This window comes from Myotis yumanensis, unplaced genomic scaffold (assembly GCF_028538775.1).
Source record: "Myotis yumanensis isolate MYYU_CA2020_CCGP unplaced genomic scaffold, mMyoYum1.0.hap1 SCAF_5, whole genome shotgun sequence".
Lineage (NCBI taxonomy): Eukaryota > Metazoa > Chordata > Mammalia > Chiroptera > Vespertilionidae > Myotis > Myotis yumanensis.
The window spans coordinates 104,097,582-104,120,672 of record NW_027223756.1 but is presented as its reverse complement, the minus strand read 5'-3'; the positions used below and the strand labels follow the sequence as shown (position 1 = coordinate 104,120,672).

General features: G+C 60.2%; 1 protein-coding gene across 5 annotated transcripts in view; it reads left to right on the top strand.

The window, feature by feature from the left end:
• CAMK2D (calcium/calmodulin dependent protein kinase II delta) overlaps window positions 1–23,091 on the top strand; it is a 145,900-nt gene that overhangs the window by 105,066 nt on the left and 17,743 nt on the right. Inside the window, exons 6-15 of one of the 5 annotated variants that reach the window (XM_070416875.1) lie at window positions 1,313–1,385; window positions 5,457–5,559; window positions 10,388–10,471; window positions 11,950–12,044; window positions 13,492–13,614; window positions 14,278–14,361; window positions 14,991–15,033; window positions 17,883–17,920; window positions 21,215–21,235; window positions 22,888–22,929. In XM_070416875.1, the coding sequence (XP_070272976.1) occupies window positions 1,313–1,385; window positions 5,457–5,559; window positions 10,388–10,471; window positions 11,950–12,044; window positions 13,492–13,614; window positions 14,278–14,361; window positions 14,991–15,033; window positions 17,883–17,920; window positions 21,215–21,235; window positions 22,888–22,929 (706 nt within the window). Of the gene's footprint in view, window positions 1–1,312; window positions 1,386–5,456; window positions 5,560–10,387; window positions 10,472–11,949; window positions 12,045–13,491; window positions 13,615–14,277; window positions 14,362–14,990; window positions 15,034–17,882; window positions 17,921–21,214; window positions 21,275–22,887; window positions 22,930–23,091 lie in introns of all 5 variants that reach the window. The other 4 variants (XM_070416874.1, XM_070416877.1, XM_070416876.1 and 1 more) reach the window with 4 other exon arrangements.

Sequence of the window (23,091 nt, the reverse complement as noted above, 5' to 3'; positions counted from 1 at the left end):
CACTCAGGCCGCTTGGGCCACGGGGCACAAAGGGGAGTGGTGCCCAGACTGTTGACTACAGTCAACAGGAGCCCCACACACGCAGGAGACAGCACTCTCTTCTGAGCCACGAGCGTCAGTCGTTCTACAAATCGTTTGCAGGCCTTGGCTGGTCAGGAAGCTCGGGTCCCGCCTGCTCCCCAGGGAACATGGCGAAGGCCTGCGGTGTGGGTGCTGTCTCCTTCCTTCCTCCTGTGACTCCTCAGGCTGGAACCTGTCCCGTAGTTTGAGAAGAGAAAGTGAATTTCCCAGGAAGCAGTGTCAAGGGAGCGTTCCATAGAAGGAAACAAGCCCAGGATTCAGGAAGCGCTGCCAGCCCTCAGGCGAGCCCTGGTGCCGGTGGCCGCCTGAGGGCCCGGGGTCTCTGCAGCGCCCAGCCCTGACCGCGTGTCGCACTGCCCTGGGTACACCAGGCGGTCGCTGTCCACCGGCTCCCCGTGGCGCGCTGCTCCGTACCCTGGTGGTGGAGCGCGTCCTCACTGGGCGCTCGCTTCCTCTGGCCGTGGTGTGGGCCTGAGCTCGGATGCTGCTGGGTGGTGGCCCACGTCACTGTCGGGTGATGGGGACGAAGAGCCGCAGTGGGGGTCCCTCTAACTGAACGGCGTTTGCCAGCAGGGAGCAGGCCCGAGAGGGGGCACGGCTGGTGCATCTCCGCAGGTGACAGCAAACGGCGTGGAAACGCCTTTAACGCCCCTGCTCGAGGGGCTCCCGCTGTACCGTTCGCCCCTCGGCTCCTAGCCCTTCCCCAGAAGCGGCCCGACTGCCGCGGGGTCCACGTTGTGGGCAGACTTTCAGTTCTTCTCCTGGGGACCCCGTTAGTGCTCCTCCGACATGTCGCGCCGGAGCAGCGCTGCCGAGTCAGACGGTAGCTGTGCCCCAGGTCCGACCCTCTCACCTGCCGCTTCCTCCTGCTTCCCCGGTGCCGTGGTGACCAGGCGTGCACAGGTCAGGTGTGCGAGAGACCCCCACACGCTTGGTCCCTGGAGAGTTTCCGGGGACACGATGGGAGCGGGTACACGTTCTCCTCCCGGAAACCTTCCCTTCTGGGTAGCATGACCGCATTTGCCGCGGGGACGAACGAAGCAGCTCAAGTGGTTTTGCCTGAACGTGCCACAGAGTCTGTGCTGGGACCAGAATCACCAGTACCTTTACTCGGCAGCGTTCAGTTCCCGTGGAAGGTTGGGAATTGGGAGAGAGTGTGATTGTGTGTGTGCTGGGACTGCACTGCCACCGGCACCCGGTCCCCAGCCCCCTCTGCCTTGTGTCTCCGCAGCCACTGCATCCAGCAGATCCTGGAGAGCGTGAGCCACTGCCACCTCAACGGCATCGTGCACAGGGACCTGAAGGTCAGTGCAGCCCACCTCTGGTTGAAGGAGCGTGTGATGTTTCCGTGGAAGAGCCACGGGCAGGCACTTAACCTGGTTCCCTCATTGCTCCCAGCTTTCCACCCACACTGACCGTTGTGAGTGATGCTCCGTGCCTCCCAGCTGCTTGTCACAGTGACCGGCCTCACAGCCACGGGGCACCAGGGCATCGCAGCGACAGTGCAGGACGTGCCTGCTCTGGTTCAGGCAGTGCACCAGGGGGCGGGGCCACACCAGGGGAGGATTTTCACCAGGGGGCGGGGCCGCACCAGGGGAGGCTTTTCACCAGGGGGCAGGGCTGCACCAGGGAGTGCTTTTCCTAACCCAGCGCTTGCCTGGAGGCCGAGGCCTGTGACGTGTGCCATCCTTGAACTGCACACCACCTCTGTCCTGAGCCCTAGAGGCTGTGGTGGGGAAGCTGGCGGCACGTGGCTCCCCCAGGCCCTCAGCCCTTGGGGGAGGGGGTCCCCGGGCAGGCAGGGCAGGCTTCTTCAGAACACATCGGTGTCCGAGAGTCACCCCATGTGCCCTGTGTCCACATGGGACCAGGAAATGGGAAGAATGGGGAACCACTTGGGGATGCACACGACAGCTGGAAGATTTTGTTTGTGTTCTAACCTAATTCCTGGATTAAAGGAAGCATCTTTAAGGTGGTTCTTCTAGAACATGCGGGCCCCCCGTTGGGCACACATCTGGCAGGACCCTGCTTGTCCGAGGCAGTGGCACTGTGCCGGAGCAATGTGTCTGTGCGTCCGGGAAGGTGGCACACAGGCTGTCTGCCAGGCAGGGCCGGCTCCTGAGTGTGTGGGCACCGCGCTGCCCCTGGTGTTGGCGCACAGTCACTGCACTCAGGCCGCTTGGGCCACGGGGCACGAAGGGGAGTGGTGCCCGGACTGTTGACTACAGTGCTGTCTGCGACAGATCCACTGGAGAGCGTGGGCTCATTCCCACTCGGGACGAAACACGGTCCTCGCCAGCTGAGACTTCTGTTCCGTGTCTCCAGTGGCGGCGAGCAGCACGATGGCTCCCTCATTCTGGACTCTTCTGCGGACAAGGGTCAGACCCCGCAGCCAGGCCATGGGGCCCCGATAGCGAGTGGGCGGTTCCCCAGGTTCCAGAGCCGCAGGCAGAGTCACTAGTAGGTTGTGGCCCATGAGGGACGTCAGCCCGGGAAGGCGGAGGACGCCAGGCATCTGGTTCCTTCGTACGTGCCTCCCGGGGACCCAGCAGGCCCTTCCAGTAGGTGAAGGTCACACAGATGTGCTGACCAAGCAGGGTGGACGGAGCACACGCACATCCGGACGCTCTAGGATGCCACTCAGCCCATCGTGCCACGGATAACGAGAAACGTGGATTCGGGAAGTGAGCGAAGGAGAGGCCATAGCTTCCCGACTGTGCCTGTGCCGTTCAGAGGAGGCGGCCGAGAAACGGAAATGAAGGAAGACGTGGGCAGGAGCATCTGCGTGTGAGCGCCGTGTGGGCAGCGGGTCTTCGTTTGAGACCTCGGCCTGGCCAGGCATTGGCACCGGGGCAGCGGCTCGAGCGGCTGTGTGTCCGGTGGGCCCCTGGGGTTTCTCATGGGCAGACCTCTCTAGTGTGTGTCCTGGAAGATTACGTCTCTAAAGATCCACAGCGCGTTACTTGAGGATGAGATTTGTAAGCAAAACGTTGCCTTCGTTTCCGGAATCTTCCTTTGACCTCAGTTTGCATCTGAGAGCATTCAGTGTCGAAAGTACAGGCGTGGTCAGTGGTGTTTCCTTCGGATGGCGCGTCCGCTAGCCCTTCGCAGGTCCCCTCCCCATCGGGATGAGGGGGCAGCACGTTCCTTTGAAGATTCATTTTTCTGGTGCTTATTCCTTCCACACCGTGCGCAGACAGAGCCCTTTGGTTCCTTGTCAGAACTCAGAGCTGCTGATTGCCAAGCAGACCTACAGGACGGGCACGTTTCTATGCGATGGGGTCGGCTGCTCTGTGTGACAAACGGACCATTTGAAATCTTCCTCCGTGTGTGGAAAGCCAAGGGCCAAGGATGGGAGTGTCGCTTCTCTCCCAGGACCTTCGTCCTGCATTTTCTGGGTCGTGACGTGGATGTGTGTCCGTGTCCAAGCTCAGCTGAGCCCTTTGCGGGCGGGAGCGTGCATCGGCGCTGGCGGCGGGCCCGCGTGTGAGCTGTGCGCTAAGCTGCTCTCTGACCTGCGAGCTGAAGTCGCCGATTAGAAACTCAGGCCGGGACCTCGGGAAGGCCCGCTGCCGCACGGGGCCGCTTCCCGCCACGCGGTGAGGTGCAGCATCGCCCGCGCGGCTCTTCTGGGGGAGTGTCTGCTCCGTCCTCCTCTGCCGTTAGAGGACGGGGTGAGCTTCGGGAGCTCACTCCTGCTTCTGCCAGACTGCTCCCCTGTAGGCCCACTCGGCCCCGGTCCCCGCGTGTTCCTGGGCTTGCTACAGCCCCGGCCACTGCTTGTCCTGGCGTCTCGCCTGCACTTCAGAAGGGGAAGGGGGAGCTGGGTTCCTCCTACCTGGCTCTACACCGAACGTTGCCCTGACTATTCTCAGGCCCTGGTTCCTGTGCTCGTTCAGGGACCATGCAGACGTGTGAGCACAGCTCGGTCATCCACGTCCGTTAGAAGCCCGAGTGTTGCTGTCCATCATCAGAGGCCCGGCTGGGCGTGAGTGGGGTGCTGACTGCAGCCCCTCGGGGAGCACTGCTGCGGCTCGGGGGGCTGCAAGGTGTGGTGCAGAGCTGAGGGGTGGCAGGGGCCTTCCGTCTAGGAAAGGCAGTGCCAGCACAAGCAGCGCCAAGCGAAGGCGATCGTTCCACCCGTCACTGGGCACTAAATAACGGAGACGAGTGTCTCTGAGGCAGTCACACCTGCAGGGCGGCCAGACGGTGGGCATACCCGGTGTGGAGCCCCAGGACTGGAGACAGGCTGAGCGCAGCAGGGCGGGCAGAGGCACCCAGCAGAGAGCAGGAGGGGCAAGTGGGGGAGTGGGAATTAGGGCAGGGGCACACGTCACTGCCCCGGCAGGGTGGGTGGGTGGGTGGGTGGGTGGGTGGATGTGGGGTGGGTGGGGTGGATCGATAGATGATATAGAGGGACAAAGAGATGTTAATGAAGGTAGTAATTCTGGAGATTTGGGAGGATTTTAAATACTATTTCATGGGAAAAAATTGAAGTTATGAGCAGAAAGGAAATGCATTCTTGGGGCGGGGGCGGGGGGGGGGGCATAGTCAGTCTTGCTCACATGGTGGTGCGTGTATCACGTTATTGTTCCACACTTTGAACAGATCCAAAACCAGTTCCACGTTCCTGAGAACCACACGTGGATGAAACTTCAGAGAACGTGTTTGTGTGTATGTGTGTCTAGTATTTTAGGAACAAGCTGTGTGTGTGATAAATCCCACAATGCATCGAGTCGCTCTGCTTTTTGTCATTGAGGCCTATGTGTGCCAGGCCAGGGGCGGCACTGGGTGTTGGCACAGGCAGCTGCCTGAGCGCGTGCTGACGGCGACAGCAGTTGGGGAACAGCGATGCCGGCCTCTCCCGCGTGTGCTGATGGCAGCAGACCTCTGATCGCACGCTGTCGGCACGTGCTTCTGCTGGGAGCTCCCTGCGCCGAGCACACAACACACGCACCCGTTCCCTGGAAAATAAATACAAAACTCATGTACCACGTGCCTGGGAGACCCCAAAAATCACCTGTGCCACGTGCACACACACCCCAAAACCATGTGTGTAAACTGGTCCAACTCTCGGTATCATTTTGCCACGTTCCTTCTGCTGAGTGTCTGCTCTGCAGGCTCTGAGCCACTGTCTGTGGCCTGGCCGGGCCCCACGTGCCCTGGAGCGGGCAGCGCTCTCCCTCCTGCGCAGGTCTGTCCTGTGCGTCCGTGCGTCCGTCTGACCCGCACCATGCAGGTCATCCATTCCAGCTGCGACGCCCTGGGTCAGGAACGAGAGGCCAGCGCGTGCCGGTTGCTCCCCGATCGCAGAAAACACTGTTGGTTCAGTCACTCACGATGGGCTCCCGACTTTCTCCTTCTTCCTAAACCAGCCGGAGAATCTGCTGTTGGCCAGCAAGTCCAAGGGGGCGGCCGTGAAGCTGGCGGACTTCGGCCTCGCCATCGAGGTTCAAGGGGACCAGCAGGCGTGGTTCGGTGAGTAGCCCCCCTGCCACCACCCACTCCCGACGAGGACCATGGGGACGGCTCCCCGCAGCTCCAGCTTGAAGACAGGGCCCACAGCACTGAGCCCTCCTGGCACTGCAGGGCGTCAGTCAGGAGGGACAGGAGGGGATGTGACGGGAGCAGCAGGGACTCTGCTGGGCGGGGAGGGCTGGAGCCGGCAGACGCCGCTCACTCGCTCGCTCGGCGCTCCTGGCTTCCCTCGTGAGGAAAGGGGTGTCAGCACAGCCTCACTGGATGCTGAGACGATGCAAAGAGCAGGACTTGGAATCTCGCAGTGCTCCCAGGCCTGTGATTCGTAAGTGAAAGTTTTAAAAAATAGTTAAAAAAACATATGTACGTAGATACGTATTGTGTTCCATCTTAACACGTTAAGCGCCATGTCCAGACCTCGTGACTGACGATACACAATTTAAAAATTATATTCTTCTGTTAATAAACTTTAAATAACTTGGAGATCATAAAGGAATGCACCTAAATATTACTTGTTACCAAAAAGAATTTTAATGAATATTATTACAACACGGTCTACGCAAAAATGGTTGTTCTGTGCAGGTTTCACAGGTGTTACAACTGATTTGTCAACTTCCTGGCAGCATCTCCTCCAAATCGTGTTGCGTTGCCTTCGGGGCATTTTTTACAATATCTACGAGCTCTAGCCACTCTTCCAGGTTTTCGTTGCAGTTTGTGACGAGATATTTGAGTCTATTTACAGCACTGCTACTTGGAATTTCTTCATCCCAACAATTTGTTAGATGGACAGCTAATTGCTTCTGAAATTCTGTGATACTCATATTCTTCTTGCTATTATTTTTAAATAAAATACAAACATTGAGAGCAGCAGTATTTAGTAGGATTCATGGGTTTTCGTACCGGATTATCATAGGCACTCATTTGATCACATATGTCAACTGCTGCTTTTCCTGCATTATAATTCACTACAGTTTTTGGTTTCAAGTGGTGACGTGATCTGTTCTCAACCTTCACTATCTCTGACGTATGTTTTGTTGAAAGAAGATGTCCTGCTTATCTTTCCATTTAAAAATGGTTATTCCTTTTTTGTTCTCTTTTGCTATAAATTCTCCGTTTTAATTTCTTTGACGTTACTTTATGAGGACTTCCCCGTCAATTTGAACATAATGTTCCTACTAAATGAGGATTATTATCGAGTAATTTATATGCTAAATCTAAACTCGTGAACCAGATGTCTACATGTGTCCCTTGTTGAATACATCTCTACAAAGAGACATTACAGCATTAGTTGGTGTCATATTTTCTTTTTCTAAACTTTTCCCTGCATATACACAAAAAGCATACGTGTATCCAGATCTGCAGCGCAACTTAAATAATTTAATACCGCATTTGTGGCGTTCGTGTTTTCAATATTGCCTAAATATTATGTGGCCACGAAATGGTATCAAAGATTCATCGATACGTAGAGCTTCAGATGGATCATAATATTTTTTGAAATTTATTTCCATGTTATCTATTAGTTGTTCTATTTTGCATAAACAATTGGAAACATCTGTCTCCCTATTGTCTGAAAAATGCAGCATTCGTAATAATATTTCAAATCTATTTCTTAACATTTTTTTTCGGGAAAGTTTGCATACATGCAGGATCATGGGACCAATATAAACGTAAAGATGGTCGTCTAACTAGTCCCATCCATAGAATCACCCAAAAAATCTTTTCATTTCATTTCTGTTTGCCACAGTCCACCTGCACAAACGCTGCGAAGTTTCAGCCCCTAGTTTTTGCGACGCATACAAGTTCATTTCTTTGGCAATATCCTCAAACAGTTCATTAGGCACAAACAGTTCATAAGAATTCTCTACTGTTGCACATGATTTTGCATTCAAGTCTTCACCCCTAAAGCCAGACAGATAGGTGAAAGGCATAGTCCTTGGTTGATTACCTCTGGATCATGCCATTCTTCAAAAGCTTCATCCTCATCCTCTGATGATGAAAAAGAATGACTTTTTTAGGAAAACTAATTTCACTTGAATCGCTTTACGCACTTCTTCTACTGACATGGTCACTGTTACGGGTAAAGAAAAATTTTTAAACTGCACTGGAACATGAATCACAGACAACTGACCGAAGAGAAAGCATTTCTAAAAGAACACAGAGTACAGATTGCGATAAATACATACAGAAATATGTCTGAAGGTGTACATGCAGTCTTATCGCAACCTTACTCAGCTCTCCGGCCGCCAGCGTATCGGTGAAATCGGACATCGCGGGTTAAACGGAAAGGAAGACCAAACCGGCTTGGCGCTTAACGTGTTAAATGTCCGTTCTTTAAAAGGCCAGTCTCCTCTCTAAAGCTTGGCTAATGTTGACATTTCTATGTGATGAAGCTTCTGTTTACCTCCAATCGAGGAGGAGATGGGAGCTGAACCAGCTTAGATTGCAGCATTTCTGCCACCGGGACCCCCTCGGCGACGGGCCTGCAGAAGCTGCTTTGCACTGACGTCCGCGCCCCATGTGCCGGGCGCCCAGTCACCCGTTTCCTAGGGCGTCCTGAGGCAGCCCCTCTCCAGCCTCGTCTCCTTCCCTCCTGGCGCTCAGTGGCCGCGATGAGCGAGCACTTCACGTGCCTCTCGCTTCTCGTCCTTTTCCTCTGAGCAGCTGTCCGAGGGAGCACCCTGCCGGTCTCCCTCTCCCGCCTGGGCCCGCCACACGCCCTCTCCTGGCCGTGCCCGCAGCCCACCCCTCGCCTGCCTGCCAGGTGATGGTGGATGGCATGTGGCCTCCCGGCGATTGGGGTCCTCACTTGCTCCTGTTGTCGTTGTCCTTGTCCTCGTCTTTATCGTGTGTCCGTGGGACCAGAGAGTTCTTGTCTGTGGCCCGCTCCCGTTCCATACGCCTCCCACGCACCCTCCCGCCCACCATGAGGCCTGCCCTCCGCCTGCCGGGCTTGTCCCTGCAGAACAGATGAAGGTGGGGCCTGGGACTCGTGTGAGCGTGGGCCTCCGTCGCCTGCGTGCTGGTGAGAACACAGCCTGGCGGGTCTGGCGGGAGGCCGGGCACACACAGCAGGGCCTGTGGCCTCGTCCGTGCACAGGGCAGGGCGAGGAGCAGACGGGCGGCCTCCGCGCTGGGCACACTGGGCCGTCCCGAAGGCGGGGCCTTGTTCCCGCTGGCAAGGCGCTAAGGGCGTCCAGGCGCGGGCTGGGCCGGGAGGGTCTCAGGCCTGAGGAGTGTGCAGCTGACGTGCGTGCGATGCCCGGCGGGTCGGTGGGGCAGCAGGGGGCCTGGCCTAGATGGGGGTGCTGTGGCCTGGAAGGTCAGGGATGTGGTGAGAAGTTGCAGGTGCAGCGGGTGTGCTGGGCTCTGCAGCAGGCGGGTGGCAGTGGGGTGGGGTGTGAGGACACGTGAATGGGGGTGGGAGGGGGCACGAGCAGGTTCCCTTCCTCAGGCAGCACACAGCGCTGAGCTCTGGGAATCTCACCGGGGCCCGGCGGGTTCTGTCGAGAACAGAGTGGGACCCTCCAGAGCTGGAGGGGGGGGGGGGGGGGCGGCCAGGATCGGAGGAGGATGACCGAGAGCAGGAGAGCGGATGGAGCCTCATGCCCAGAGCCACAGTGGAGTTGGCACCAGCGTCCGGCCTGAGCGCCAGGGGCCGCCTGCGCTCCTGACCCTCCTGTGTCATCTCCACGCCGGGGAGGCAGGCGGCTGTGAGGGCGGGACTGGCCCTCTGAGTGAGGACAGCCTCACCCTGGCTGACTCCTGGAGCCGTGACCTGGGCAGTCGCTCCCACTCCTGGGCGGTGTCTGCGGTGGAGGTGGCGCTCCGGGCAGGCCCGCAGGCGTGCTGAGCCGGGAGCTGTGAGCAGCCTCAGCCTCAGGGGGTGGACACCGCTCGCTCCGGGGGGCCAGTGCGTCCGCTGCGAGCTGCAGGCACTAGTTGCTGGCAGCAGCAGGTCCCGGGAGCCAGGACGTGGGGGAAGCTCCATGTCCCCAGCGCGCACTGCCCACGTCTGCTCTTGCTAAGTGCCCATTAGAGAAGCGCCTTTTCAGAAAATGCACGTTTCTGAAGGGTGACCCCCCTCATTGCTCGGTTGAGGTACAGGGAGTCCTCGTGCAGCCTGGGGGGCAGGGGACAGGGTGGCTGGGCCTGGTGAGTGCCCACAGCTCCCCCGTGTCCGCTCAGTGTCGTCTGCCTCAGTGCCATGTGTCTGACCCGTGTCGCCTGTAGAAGGTGGTGTCGGTGGGGCTGGCTTTTCACTTTCATGAGAGAAGAACAGAACTGTCTTTGTCGTGTGTAATGCCAGGTTTCAGGCTTTTACATGATTTTACTTGGAAGAGAAAGGGTCTGGGCTTGGGGAGCCGTGGGAGGTGGCAGGTGCGGAAGATGCAGGAACACGGGCTCCTCAGCATCGCTCCCCATTCCTGGGGCCGAGGTGCCCCCCACCTGGTGCAGGGGCCCTCCGCCCAGGACACGGGTGCCTGCTTGTTGGTGCCCAGGGGGAGGCAGGGCCCTGCCTGCACTGAAACGGTCCGGGGCCTTGCCGTGTGGGTGGGGCGTCCTCCCCTCACAGGGAGCTCAGCCCCACACAGAGGAGGGGCTGCTCGAGGGCCGCAGGGGCCGGCCGGCACCCGGGGCGGCTCGTGTCGGGGTGAGCTGGGTGTCCCGAGCCATGTGCTGCGGGTCAGTGTGCAGGGCCTGGGAGAGACGCTGCCTTCCTGCCTGAGGCCGGCTCACCTGGATCCACCGCGGACGAAGCAGAAAAGCTCTCGCTGCCTCCGCCTCCCATTGCTCTGTCCTCCTGCCGACCCCCTGGCTCTGCCCGCAGGTTTCGCTGGCACGCCCGGGTACCTGTCTCCAGAGGTGCTGCGGAAGGACCCCTACGGGAAGCCGGTGGACATGTGGGCCTGCGGTAAGCACCCCGGCAGGTTCAGGCAGCGCAGCTGACGGACTGAGATGGGACCTTCTCCATCTGCACCTGGGGCCCTGGAGCGAGGTCACCGGGAGGGCGGGCGGGCCCTGCTGGCCGTCTCTGACTCAGGAGCCCCTTCCTGTTCCCAGGAGAGGCCCAGGGTGCTGGTCTGAGCGGCATTTTGAGATGAGGGACGTGGCGGCCCACGGTGAGCCTGCCTGGGCCTCTGTCCCCCTCAGCAGCCTGGGTTTGCACAGATCTCGCGCGTGGGGCCAGGGGGGGGGGGGGGGGCGGCGGGCTTGGAGAGAAGGAGCTGGCCAGCCGTCCTGTAAGTCTGTGCGGCGCCGTGCCTGCAGCGGACTCCCGGGAGCTCACTGCCCTGGGAGAGGCTGAAGAAGGGGGACAGGCGCTCTGGGCGGTCCTGTGGGGCCATGGACCCAGTCCCCTCTGGGCGCACACGGCTCCCGCCGCCTTCACTGCTCCTCTCTCAGCCTGGACGGGCTGCACAGCCTCGATTCTGAAAGGAACTTGGTTTTACTTAAAAACAAGCCCTTCCCTAAGGCGTGGAAGGTGAGCCGTCCACGCTCTGCTTCTTGGGGCCTCGTTAGCGGCAGCACTAGTGCCGTTCATTTAACCTGGGAACGCCCGGCTCTGGGCCCTCCTCCCCCAGGGCGGCCACTGGGAGGTCCCACGCTGGTCAGTCTTTGCTGGGCTCCTGCCACCCCACCCGCCCTGCCTCTGAGTGGCTTCTCTACTGTAAAGGGGGGGGGGGGGGGGAGGGCGGTATTGCCCTCCTGGGATTAGAAGGGTCAAGTAGGGCGCAGGTGAAATTCAGAGTCTTGGCTTTGCAATAAGTCAGCCCCACCAACTCTGCTTCTGCTGCTGAATTGAGCAGGCGGGCACTGAGGGGGGTGGGGGGACTGGGTGTGTGGCTGCCCTCAAACCCTGAACGCTGGAGCGAGGGCCGGTGGTGCAGGCTGGGCGGGGACCTGGGCCAGGCTCCCCTCTCTCCCTCATGCCCCTCCTTAAGGCGTGCTCTGCGGGGACCTGGGCCTCCACGGGCCACCGAGACCCTGTATGGAGACCGAGACCACGGAGCAAGGGCTTGCTCTCCTCACAGGCTGTCCACACACCCGGCCCCTGCTGTCAGGGCGAGGTGTATGCCCGGCTCCACGCTCAGCACACAGCCCAGCTAGAGGCAAAATGACTAAGAAACAGAAACAAACTCTGAAACCGCACAAGTGAGCGAGCAGGAGGCAAGGCGGGAAGCTCGGGAGGCCTCAGCTCGGGCCTGCGGCTCTGCCATGGCCGTCGTCCCGCGCGGGGCGCTGGGACCGTGCTCGCGAGCATCCCCTCCCCCAGCGCCTCCAAGCACACCCTCTGCCTGCCGGGGAGGGCGGGGAGGGGGGGGCGGTATCCAGGGCCTGCCACGGGAGCTCATGGCTGCGACCTAATGCTGTTCCCGCTCGTCCCTGCAGGCGTCATTCTCTACATCCTGCTGGTGGGGTACCCCCCGTTCTGGGACGAGGACCAGCACAGACTCTACCAGCAGATCAAGGCCGGAGCTTACGACGTACGTGGGGGCCGGGGCTTCCCGGGGCGCTCTCGGAGGGCAGCCCGCCTCCTCTCCGCCGCATGCAGGTCACCCACGGGCTCCGTGGTCGTCCTCACAGGGAAACGCGGCGCGTCTTGCATGTCCTCAGCACGTCTGCTGAGAGCGAGAGGGAAGTGGCTCCCGGGCTCTGGGGAAGGACGTCTTGTCCAGTGTTGGCTCTCGGTGCATTTGATCACCTAAGAGTGGAGACGTGTTTGCTGTGGGAAGGCTTCCCCCGTGGGTTTAATCCAGTCCCCAGTGCCTGTCCTCACCTGCCGCCATGTGGCAGCGGTCGGCAGTGCACGGGCCTCACCACCCCTCCCAGCCACTGGGCTCGGTGCCTCCTGGGCCCTGGGCTGGCTTCCGTTCGAAGAAGGGGCTGCACAGGGAAGGCCTTTGAAAGGCACAGCCCAGACGTGCTATTGACGATTGGACGTTTGTATGTGCACCCACCCATGGACTGATTCCGAGTCTGAAGAGTAAGGCCGCATTGCTTCCCTTCTTTCTTTTCTTTTTAATACATTTTTATTGATTTCAGAGAGGAAGGGAGAAGATGGGATAGAAACATCAGTGATGAGAGAGAATCATTGACTGGCTGCCTCCTGCACGCCCCACACTGGGGGTCGAGCCCAAAACCCGGGCCTGTGTCCTGACTGGGGATCGAACCCTGACCTCCTGGTTCATAGGTCGACGCTCAACCACTGAGCCACGCCGGCCGGGCTGGGTGTAAACTCTAACCCTTCACTGAGAGCATCTCTGCTGAATGTGCTCATTATGTGAGTGAGGCTGCGTCATTATCAACAAAAACGCCACTTAAAGAAACAGGGTGACGCTTCGCTGTGAAGTCCTTGGTGAAGCGATTCCTGAGGAAAGTCAGGGAGCGGCCCTTCCAGGACTGGCTCTGGCGAGGTTCCTGGCGAGGGGCCGCCTTCGGAAGGGCTGGCGTCCGGCCGAGGCTCACGGCCCACGCAGCCCGGACGTGGCCGCCCTGCTGTCCCTGCTCAGGACGGGAGGTGCCCCGGGACCGGCACAGCGGCACACGGGCATCGGTGCCTGGGGCAGCTCTCCGCTCGTGCGTTAGTGATTCCTGTAAATAGTTATGGGGAGGGTTGCCTAGAATTTCATGTTCAGATCCACGCGAAACTCCTATGAGAGGACTAAGATTCTCAGAATTTCCTAAACTCCAGTGTGTGTGGACCAGACACCACATGCGGCCGAGTGTGCGTGTTTGCCCCCAGCAGCGCCTCTTCTCTGACTGACAGAATGTGACTAGGGGACGGGCAGCTTCCACCTCGTCGGCTTCTCTGGACGGTTCTGCTCCAACAGCGTGACCGGTGGGAAGCTCACGGCCGCGGGGATGTCTGTACTTGCTGCTGCCTGTCCCACGGAGGGGACCTGCCTCTAACTCTGAGTTTATGCCTTGAAGTTCCCATCACCAGAGTGGGACACGGTGACTCCCGAAGCCAAAGACCTCATCAACCGCATGCTGACCATCAACCCCGCCAAGCGTATCACCGCGTGCGAGGCGCTGAAGCACCCGTGGATCTGCGTGAGTGGGGCCCCCCCGCCGCCGCCCAGCGGCTGGCAGGAAAGGGCTGCCTTGGCTCACAGGGGCTTAGAGCACTTTTTGCAGGAAGAGGAGATGAGTGGTTACATTTTGTCTCCAGGTGTTTAAGGAGCTAATTTCATGGTTAAAAACGAATTGTGGTAGCAGAGCTGGTTACATACATGGCCAGACCCACATTGCCGACCGTCACACGGGCGAGCGTCGCCCACTCATGACGAGTAACATTCACGAGCGGGAGTGAGGAGGTGACACCAGGCTTCACTGCGTCCCGGAAAGAAGGTGGCCCGGGGCCATGACTTACAATCAGGCAGCTTTAGGGGAGCGCAGGGCTGGCAGCTGAGAGGTGGTCCGCGCAGGAGAGAGGCCACCAGAGGCCGGGCAGAGCTGTACGCCTGCCGAGAACACAGCCTGAGCGCTGGGGGTGGATTGCAGCCACGCCTAGGGACACGGGTCAGACGTCAGGGTGCTACCTGCGCTGCTGAGTCGAGAGGCAGGCCTGTGGGGATCTGATGAGCCCTGTGTTGAAGGGAGGTAACGGAGAGGCTGGCTAGTGTACACAGCTGGCGTGTGTGCGGAGGGTCTGGGGCCTGGCCAGGTGGTGGGGTGCTGAGGGGGGAGCCCTGGGTAACGTCCCTCCTCCCACAGCAACGCTCCACGGTGGCCTCCATGATGCACAGGCAGGAGACGGTGGACTGCCTGAAGAAGTTCAACGCGCGGAGGAAGCTCAAGGTGAGGGCGCTTGTGAGGCGGGGGTGGGGGGGAGGGGAGCAGCTCTGACCTGGCTTGGGGAGGGGGGGCGGGAGAGCGGCTCTGACCTGGTGGGGGGGGGGGCGGGGGGCGGGGGAGCAGCTCTGACCTGGCTTGGGGAGGGGGGGCGGGGGGCGGGAGAGTGGCTCTGACCTGGTTGGGGGGGTCGGGGGGCGGGGGAGCGGCTCTGACCTGGTGGGGGGGGGGGCGGGGGAGCGGCTCTGACCTGGCTTGGGGGGGGGGGGAGGCGGGAGAGCGGCTCTGACCTGGTGGGGGGGGGCGGGGGGGCGGGGGAGCGGCTCTGACCTGGCCGAATGCTGCGGGTCCCCTCGGGACTTGCCTCAGGGTCTTGGGGTGTTGGGGGCGCACGGGAAGGGACCACGGTGGAGCACTAGGCTGTGACCGCATGTGCCTGCCCTCCCGGCCAAGGAAGCGGCTGTCGGGGAGCCTGGTGTGCTGCACACACGGCCTCGGCCCAGAGGCCTGCTGCCCGGGAAGCCGACAGGGACTAACCGGCCGTCGCCCCGACCAGTCGGGCTGGGAGGCTGTCGGGCCTGTGTGTGGGGGCAGAGGTCGCAGAGCGCCGTTGACCTGTCTTCTCTCCCTGGCAGGGCGCCATCCTGACCACCATGCTGGCCACCAGGAACTTCTCAGGTGCGTGGGGAGGACCTGGTCCTCGTCGTCTGTTATCCTTTCCAGCTGTCTCTCTGAAATCGAAAAGTAATAATAATGAGGAACACGCTGTTGTTTGGGGATGGCGATGTGTCGTGGACTCGACCCCACGGGCCACAGGTTCCCCACACGGTGGTGTGTCGGGGTTCCAGCAGGTGAGCCCCCCCAAAGGGTGCGGCCGCCCCACCACCCAGCAGCCTGTGCAGACACAATCCCCACTGCCGACCCTGCCTGTGTCGCTGTTGTCCTGGCTCAGCACCTGCACCTCAGATTTGTCAGCTGACATTCCGTAAAGTTCACAGCAATGAGTGTCTCATTCCATCGGGAATCCCAATAAGCGAGATTTTAAAAGACCACGATTGAGGAGCCGGCTCTCTAGGCTGCCTCCTCCCGAAAGCAGTGTCCCTGGGTGCAGGGGAGCCCGCTGGTGGGTGTCGGCTCAGTAGGTAGGTGGGTCCCTGGGTGCAGGGGAGCCCGCTGGTGGGTGTCAGCTCAGTAGGTAGGTGGGTCCCTGGGTGCAGGGGAGCCCGCTGGTGGGTGTCGGCTGCCCACAGGATCCTTGCAGGATGGGGCGGCCTCAGTGAGCCCGTGGGCACAGGGAGAGTAAGTGAGGGGCTGAGCCTCAGTGCAGAGTGGGTACAGTGTTTGTTGTCTGCAGAAATGCTTGCATTTTGGGGCCCCTTCTTGACAGATTATCTCAAAAGACCTAGTTGCCATGTCAACTTCTGGCACCTGCTGGTCAGCCTGAAGTACAGGAGGCCGGCAGAGCAAGGGAGCTGCTCTCGGTCAGTCTCCTGTTTGGCCTTTGACCCTTGGAACCACTGTCAAATGACCGTCAGAAACGGGACCAGGAGAGGGTCTGCGGTGTCAGCGGGACTCTCGGGGTCTCGTCCTCTCGTCCGCTCCGCGTGGCCTGGCACCGCGGGGACAGGGTGTCCCGCTGTGTGTCGGCAGGAAACCCCGGCTCCCCAGCTGCCCCTGCGGTCGGCGGCGGTGAGAGCACCAGGAGCTCGGGCCTGGGGCCAACCGTTTGGGGCGAGCTCAGTTCCTCTCGTTCAGCGTCACCTAGCGTCACTGTTCAAGTCCATTCATGCGGTGTCGCGCTGGGGCCCGATGCTGGGTGAGTCGCTCGGCGATAGGGGTCCATGCAGTCTGTGAATGGCAGACCCGCTCGAGGAAGCGTTCGGAACAGGCTGTGTGTTTTGTTAAAGCCTCAGCGCATTCTGGGCCCCAATCGGGCCTTTGACAGTGCCCGCGCCCTGCAGCCCCTCTGGCCCGCGGGCCTCTTCTGCCCCCTCGTCCCTGGCCCCGGACGCGTGGCCAGCGGCAGGTGCTGTCGTCCTTCCTGATGCCGCATGGGATGCAGGCTCTGCTCCTCACTTCAGAGCCGCTGGTAACCGGAGGCCCCGCGGGTCCCAGCGCGGGCGGGCGCTGTGCCCATGCTGAGTACTTTCTTCTGTCTGGTCGCCCAGCTGCCCTGTAAAGCACAGCGGGTTGCAGAGCTGCTTTCATGTTTCCTTCTCTCCCTCACGTGGGAGGTGCTACTGTGAGGCGAGTGCACAGACCCCGGTCCTTTCCACCGGTCCTGGCCCAGCCCGTCCCCGTCCTCTCTCTGCCTTCTGGGCCCCCTCTGCCCGCAGCACATTGCCACCCACACGCTCTCCCACCTGGAGGTGCAGGGTTGCTTTTTAGCTCCAGGCGAGTAGTCATGTCACCCAGACAGGCTTTCTCACACTCTCAGTCACCAGTCAGTTAGGAGCCGTGTGGCTACGGACTCAGAAAGTCAGGCTTTGTGTCTTAAGTTGAAAATGATGCCGAAGAACAAAGTGCCGTCCCAAGGAAAAGAGATGGCGGGGAGTCGGGTATGCATGCGGTTCTGGGGCCGCCCGGCGGCTCCTCCCGACACCAAGTTCTCGGCCACGCGCTGACCGACCCCGTGCCGGCGCTGCGTCCCACTGTCCTGTCGTCTGCGACTGGCGCCGCTCGTTGCTGCGTCGTGTGTCCGAGTGCCTATCGTCAGTGCCGAGGCTCAGCACCTGGAGGGATGCGGCACCCCCGCAAGGGCGACCTCGCTGTGGCCCGTGAGCTCCGTCCCCGGGACATCGCTGTGGCCCGTGAGCTCCGTCCCCGGGACCTCGCTGTGGCCCGTGTGCTCCGTCCCCGGGACCTCGCTGTGGCCCGCGTCCCCGGGAGCTCTCGTTTCCTTGATTATTTCATTTTCTTTCGTGTCTGACCTCAGACTCTGTGATTTTTAATTTTTCGGTGTGAATAGCTTTTGATTTTGAAGTCTTGTTCTGATTTTGAAATAGAGAAGAATACATAATTTCTCTTCTAACACGTATATGCTAAGGGTTTAAAGTAGGTCAGTAATATACCATTTTATTTTAAGTACAGTTATTAATATTTTTGTAAAAGTGAAATCTGATTTCAAAGATACATATTTTTAAAAAGACGTTATTTCACCAGAGAATATTTTCCCCAGCGAGTTTGAGCCTGTGGAGCAGGACTCAGGCGAGGGCTGGCATGACATGTACACTGCGCAGGTGGAGCCCGCTGGTGGGTGTCGGCTCAGTAGGTAGGCGGCGACAGGCCCAAGGCCTCCAGCCGGCAGGGACGGGACCAGTGGCAGGACTGGGCATGTGTTCGCTTCTGTGCCGTGAGCTCTGAAGCAACTTGGAATCAGACCGTGTGTCTGTTCCAGGAGCTGGGCTCGCGGCCTCATGGCTGGGTGTGCGGCGTGGCTCCACGGTGCCGGATACAGTGACTGTCTCGGCGCCGGGCCGGGCCAGGCCCGTGCAGGACTGGCTAACACGGTCTCTCTCATTTTGCAGCGGCCAAGAGTCTGCTGAAGAAGCCGGACGGAGTGAAGGTGAGTCACTGCTGCCGCCTGGGTGCCCCCTGCAGCGCCCGTCTCCTCTTGTTGGTTTGGTTCCTGAGCAGAGCCAGGCTGCCGGTAACGTGATGTCACACACAGCCTGTAACGTGATGTCACACACAGCGTGACTGGCATTCGTGCCGTAGGAGCTGCTCTGGAGCGTTGAATTCTTCTCTGGTTTCTACATTTCCAATCGTCATGGTGACCTGACCTTTCCCAGTGTCTGTACTGGGTTCCTGGAGGCTGCGGAGTGGGCGGCCTGTGGCCCTGGGCGCCAAGTGCTACCTCTAGGCGTCTGCCAGGCCCTCTCCGGGAGGCCGCGGTCCTTGTGCTGCCGTGCCGCCCAGAGGAGCTCCCGGGACATTCGGGCAGATGTTAGGAGGTCATGGCCACGTTCTCGGTTCCTAAACAAAACCCCACCACTGACTCCACTGATGCCGTTTGCTTCGCGGGACCCTCCTTTGCTGTGACCGTGTTGCTCCTTCCAGTGTCATCTGACGTCTCCCACTCCTCCTGCGGCAGACGCTGCGTTCTTCGCCAGCACGGCAGCGTTCGCGGGAACTCGTTCCGGTCCTACTGTGTGACCTTGACCCAAAGTCGGTGGTCAGTCATTTGAGGCCTAAGTGGAAAACGGCCGGTCACTGTGCCCATGCCGCCCTCGCCTCGCTGTGGGGCAGGGGCTCTGAGCCGGGGCAGCCACCCCGCTGCCCAGGAGCACAGCCTCCTCTGCTCACGGCTCATGCTCCCCTCCCTGTAGGGTCGGAGACGCAGCGCTCACGGCTCCTCCTCAGGCCTGCGTGAGGCTGCGCTCCGTGCAGCAACGCGTACCAGCTCCGCGGCCACGGTTCTCTTTCCTCCCTGGCCGGGCAGTTCCGAGAAGGAGGCCCAGCCTGAGTGTTGGAGGGCGGTGAGGGTAGGACGCAGCCCTGCCCACCAAGGGAGTGCAGGCCCCACAGGCCCCGCTCGTACCTCTGAAGGGGGCTAGTTAAGTAGCCGCCCCACCTCCTCCACCGGGACAGGGCCCAGCTTCCTCCGAAGCCGAAGGGAGGAGACAGCTGCTGTCTGTTGACTGATCGTAAAAAAGACGGGTTTGTTTTTTTTTAATATTCTTAGCATGCTTGCTACTTTTCTGGTGTTTCTATGTTTTTGTTGATTTCAGAGAGGAAGGGAGAGGGAGAGAGAGAAACATCAATGATGAGAGAATCATGGATCGGCTGCCTCCTGCAAGTCCCTCCTGGGGATTGAGCCCGCCACCCAGGGAAGTGCCCTTGACTGGTAATCAAAGGGCACCCTTCAATCTGTAGGCCATCACTCTATCCACTGAGCCACATCGGCCAGGGCAAGACTGGGATTATTTTTAAACGACGACTGTGATACTAAAGTAGGATGACTGCAGAGCAGATTGCTGTAACCCCAGCGAGCACGTGTGCAGCGCAGGGTGGGCCGGGCGGCCGTCCTGGAAGCTGAGTAAATGACCCCCCGAGAAATAGGAGGCTTGGCCGAGCCTCAGAGGATGAGTCAGTGCAGCCCTTAGATATTTGATGGATGTAGCTCTTTAAGAGGAAATACTGGGCTTCCACGTATAAAAGGGCTGCGTTTCCCGGCAGCCAGGGCTCCCTCTGCTCGCGGGCACTGCGGCCCCCGCCTGGTGCAGGACCCTCCGCAAGGCAGGCCTCCAGCCGGGATGCAGAGATTCTCCTCTTATTCCAATTAGCATCACACGTCCCTTCAAAGGTCTCCTGTAGTGAAATCCCATCGGCTGATCTACATCAACCGATGCTTTTAAACGCTCGTCGGCACACTGGCCGTGCCTGACCCAGGACGTGAGGTGGGGAGATGGTGTGTGCTCTGTGTGCCCATCTGTGCAGATGCACCCTGTGCAGGGGTGTGCATGGGGGACATTTCACCAAAATGAACCGGTTCTGGGCTCCCACATGCACGGAGCCCTCTGTCTGGGGAAGGCAGAGGTGCTGTGTGGCCGGCACGGCTCCCAGGAGCGGCCCTGTGGGGGGGCGCCTCCCTTTTGCTGTGCGTTCTGTGCGCTGTCTTCAATGGGCCATTTCCTCTGGCCTCTTTCTGGACGTTGCACAATGTTCATGGTGAATTCTGTGCCCTTCCAACGAAAGAAGGTTCCAGCGAACTATCTGCCAAAGACAGCCCGACGTCTCACGCTTCTCCAGCGAGGCCCGCCCCACTCCCCCGTGTTCCCCGCGGGTCCCACTGCCCGCTGGGCACGCAGGTGTGGCGGGCAGACACGTGCGGACCTGGTCCCTGTTGAACCCCATCTTCCTCGGCACTGGATGCGGCGTGAACTCTGAGTAACATAGCAGAGCGGGTCCCCGGGACCCACACACTGACTGGGTGTGACTGCTCGTAGCTGCTCTTTGGCATCGCCTCTCTGCAGCGTGTTTGTCTTCACACCTCACGTGCGTCTGTACTGCACTTGTGGGATGTGCTCCTTAGGTAATAGCGTGAAGAAAGTGTGCAGAGAACGTCGTGCGAGGAAATGAGCTGATTCTGTGGGCCGATGGCCACCCTGAGATGTCAGGTGTGAGTTTAGGTGACGCGTTTAGATGATCGCGACCTTAGTCTGTGCCCATTTAGGGCCAAGCTCAGCTGCAGCCTCACGTGGCCGCTCTCTGCAGGCCTCCCTGGCGGCTGCAGCCCTGAGGGTCGCGCTCAGTGCCTCCCGCGGGGACAGCGACCTCTGCAGGTGGGCGCGGAGGGAGCAGGCCCGCTGGTCCCAGGGAGTCAGTCGCTGTAGCAGCAGCAGCAGCGGTCTCTCCTCCACTGTGAAGACGGAGGGGCGTTGCCGTCGGAAGAGCTCAGGTGCCCATTGGTGGTGGAGGAGACCAGGCTTCTCATGATAGAAACGTGTGGTGAAGCCGGGTCTCATCAGAAGAGGAGTTTTATTGGAGCAAAGGGATGGGGCTCAGGACGGTGGTCTGTGGCGAGCTGGGCCCCAGAGTGAGTGAACCGAGCACGTTCCCCACAGGGCATCCGCGCGGAGCCAGCAGCAGGGCCGCGCGGAGAGCGTGGACGGCACTCGCCTGCGCCTGCTCTGTCCGCCGCGGGCACAGCCAGAGCAGCAGGTCCTGGGCGCCCTCCAGGTCTGGGCCCAGCCTGCGGGGACCGTCAGGGACAAGGCTGGCTCCTGTCCGGGGGCACCAGCGTCTCACGCTGAGGAACGCCCTTTATTCCCGTGTCGTGTCTCCACGTAGACACGCTGCAGGGAGCGCGTTTGCTCCCAGGCTCTAAGGTGTGTCTCTCTTTTTCTGCGACCCACAGATAAACAGCAGAGCCAACGTGGTAACTAGCCCCAAAGAGAACGCCCCTGCCCCGGCGCTGGTACAGCGACTCCCACGTGCTCACTGCCCTGCCATGCTCTCGTGTGCCCGTGTGCAGACGTGTACACACGTGTTGTTGGGTTCGGTGTTGGTGTTGGTTTTGCTTTTTGAGATGCGGGCATGTTCATTGTCTCCTTTTCTTTTTGTTAAGGTGGTTGTCAGGCCGCGTGTGGCTAACATGACGCCTTCATCCCATGTCTGAGCGTGGCCGCTGTGTCTCGCAGGGACATGTGCATGTGCCCACAGGGGCAGGAGAATGCGCTTTGCTGCTCGCGGCGTGGCTGCTGGAGGCTCAGAGGCAGCGCTGGCGCCCACGCAGGGCAGGGCCGCTTGCTGCGGACGGCGGCCTGGCGGCCTCCCCGGCAGACGAAGAGGCGCTGGATTTCCAGTCTGCGCTTTGCCGCCTCGCACTGAAAGGCCCCTTTCACTTCAGCCCCGAGAAGGAGCCCACGGCACAGCACCGGCCTGCCCGTTCCTGCCCCGCAGTCCCCACCCCCCGCAGTGCGAGGTGGACGCTGGAGGTTCAGTTGAGTGCTGAGCTCCCCACTGTCCCCGAGCTGTTCCGTGTTTGGGTGGATGGTTTCCAGGAAGGTTCCTGATGTTCACCGTCCTCTGTGCCACTTTAAATGAGTCCAAAGTGGCCGGGATGATTCCACTTCGTTCGCCACAGGCTCCACCTCCATTTAAGGACGGACGCGTGGAGAGGGCGGTTCCCTCCCTGGCCTCAGTGCACTCGATGGTCCCGCAGGGCGAGGGCGGCCACGGGCTCTGAGGCTCCCTGCAGCCCGGCCGGGAGGGCGCACGTGGCAGGGACTCCCGCTGACCAGGCACCATCCACACGGCGCTGACCAGTCTCCACTTCGGAACGTGTCTCCCATTCTCTGGTCAGAAGCAATAGGAAAAACAATACTATTTAAAAAGGGGAAAAAGTAAAAATAATGCTTCCCTTATGGAGAAAGCTGGATTTACAGGGAGCAAGCCTTCTGGGCACATGGTACATGTCGTCTGTAAAGCAGGAAAATTAATGTGTTAATGAGTTAACACAGGACTCAACAGCCATGTGTCTCAGATTCCTGTGACTTTATGGTTAGTTCTAGAACCCCTGAAGTGAACCTTCAGTGCCCCTTAGGATTCTTCATGGACATTTGAAAATATGTTCTTTACGATAGTGCTCTAAGCGTAGTCCCATGGAGATTGTCCAAGGATATTTGTGTATTAATTATAGTGTCAGCACCATAGTCCTGAAAACACTGCAGGTGAAAATGCCTTCAGAGAGATTGTCCGTCCTCAGAGTCCTGGCGGCCGCCGCGGCTGGCCAGCGCGGGGCAGATGTGGGCAGGCCTGGTGCCGGGGAGCGCCTGGGGCGGGGCCGGAACAGTGGCTGCCTCTGAGGTCTCCCGCGGCAGAGCCGGTCTGTGTGCCGGCGCATCAGGCCTTTGCACGCTGCTGCCGGGCAGGGCCCAGGCCCCCAGGCCTCCCGCCAGCCCTGCCTCGCAGCCCTGACGCCGCTCCATCGCTTCCGCTGCCCGGGGTCTGCGGGCTGCTCACGCTCTCCCCACCGCCGGAGTGTACTTACCATGCGAACTGCTCTCTCTCCATTTTGCTCTCACTCAGGAACCCCAAACCACTGTGATCCACAGCCCTGACGGAAACAAGGTACGCAGAGGGGGCAGCCTCTCGCTCCCGTCACACCCTCCTCCGCACAAAGTGACTTAGCTGCCGGAATGGGGGGAGCCTGCCCGCTCCCACCGCGCTCCCCGTGCCTGACGACCCAGCTGCACCCTCTTCCAGAACAGGCAGAGAATGACACCCTGAGAG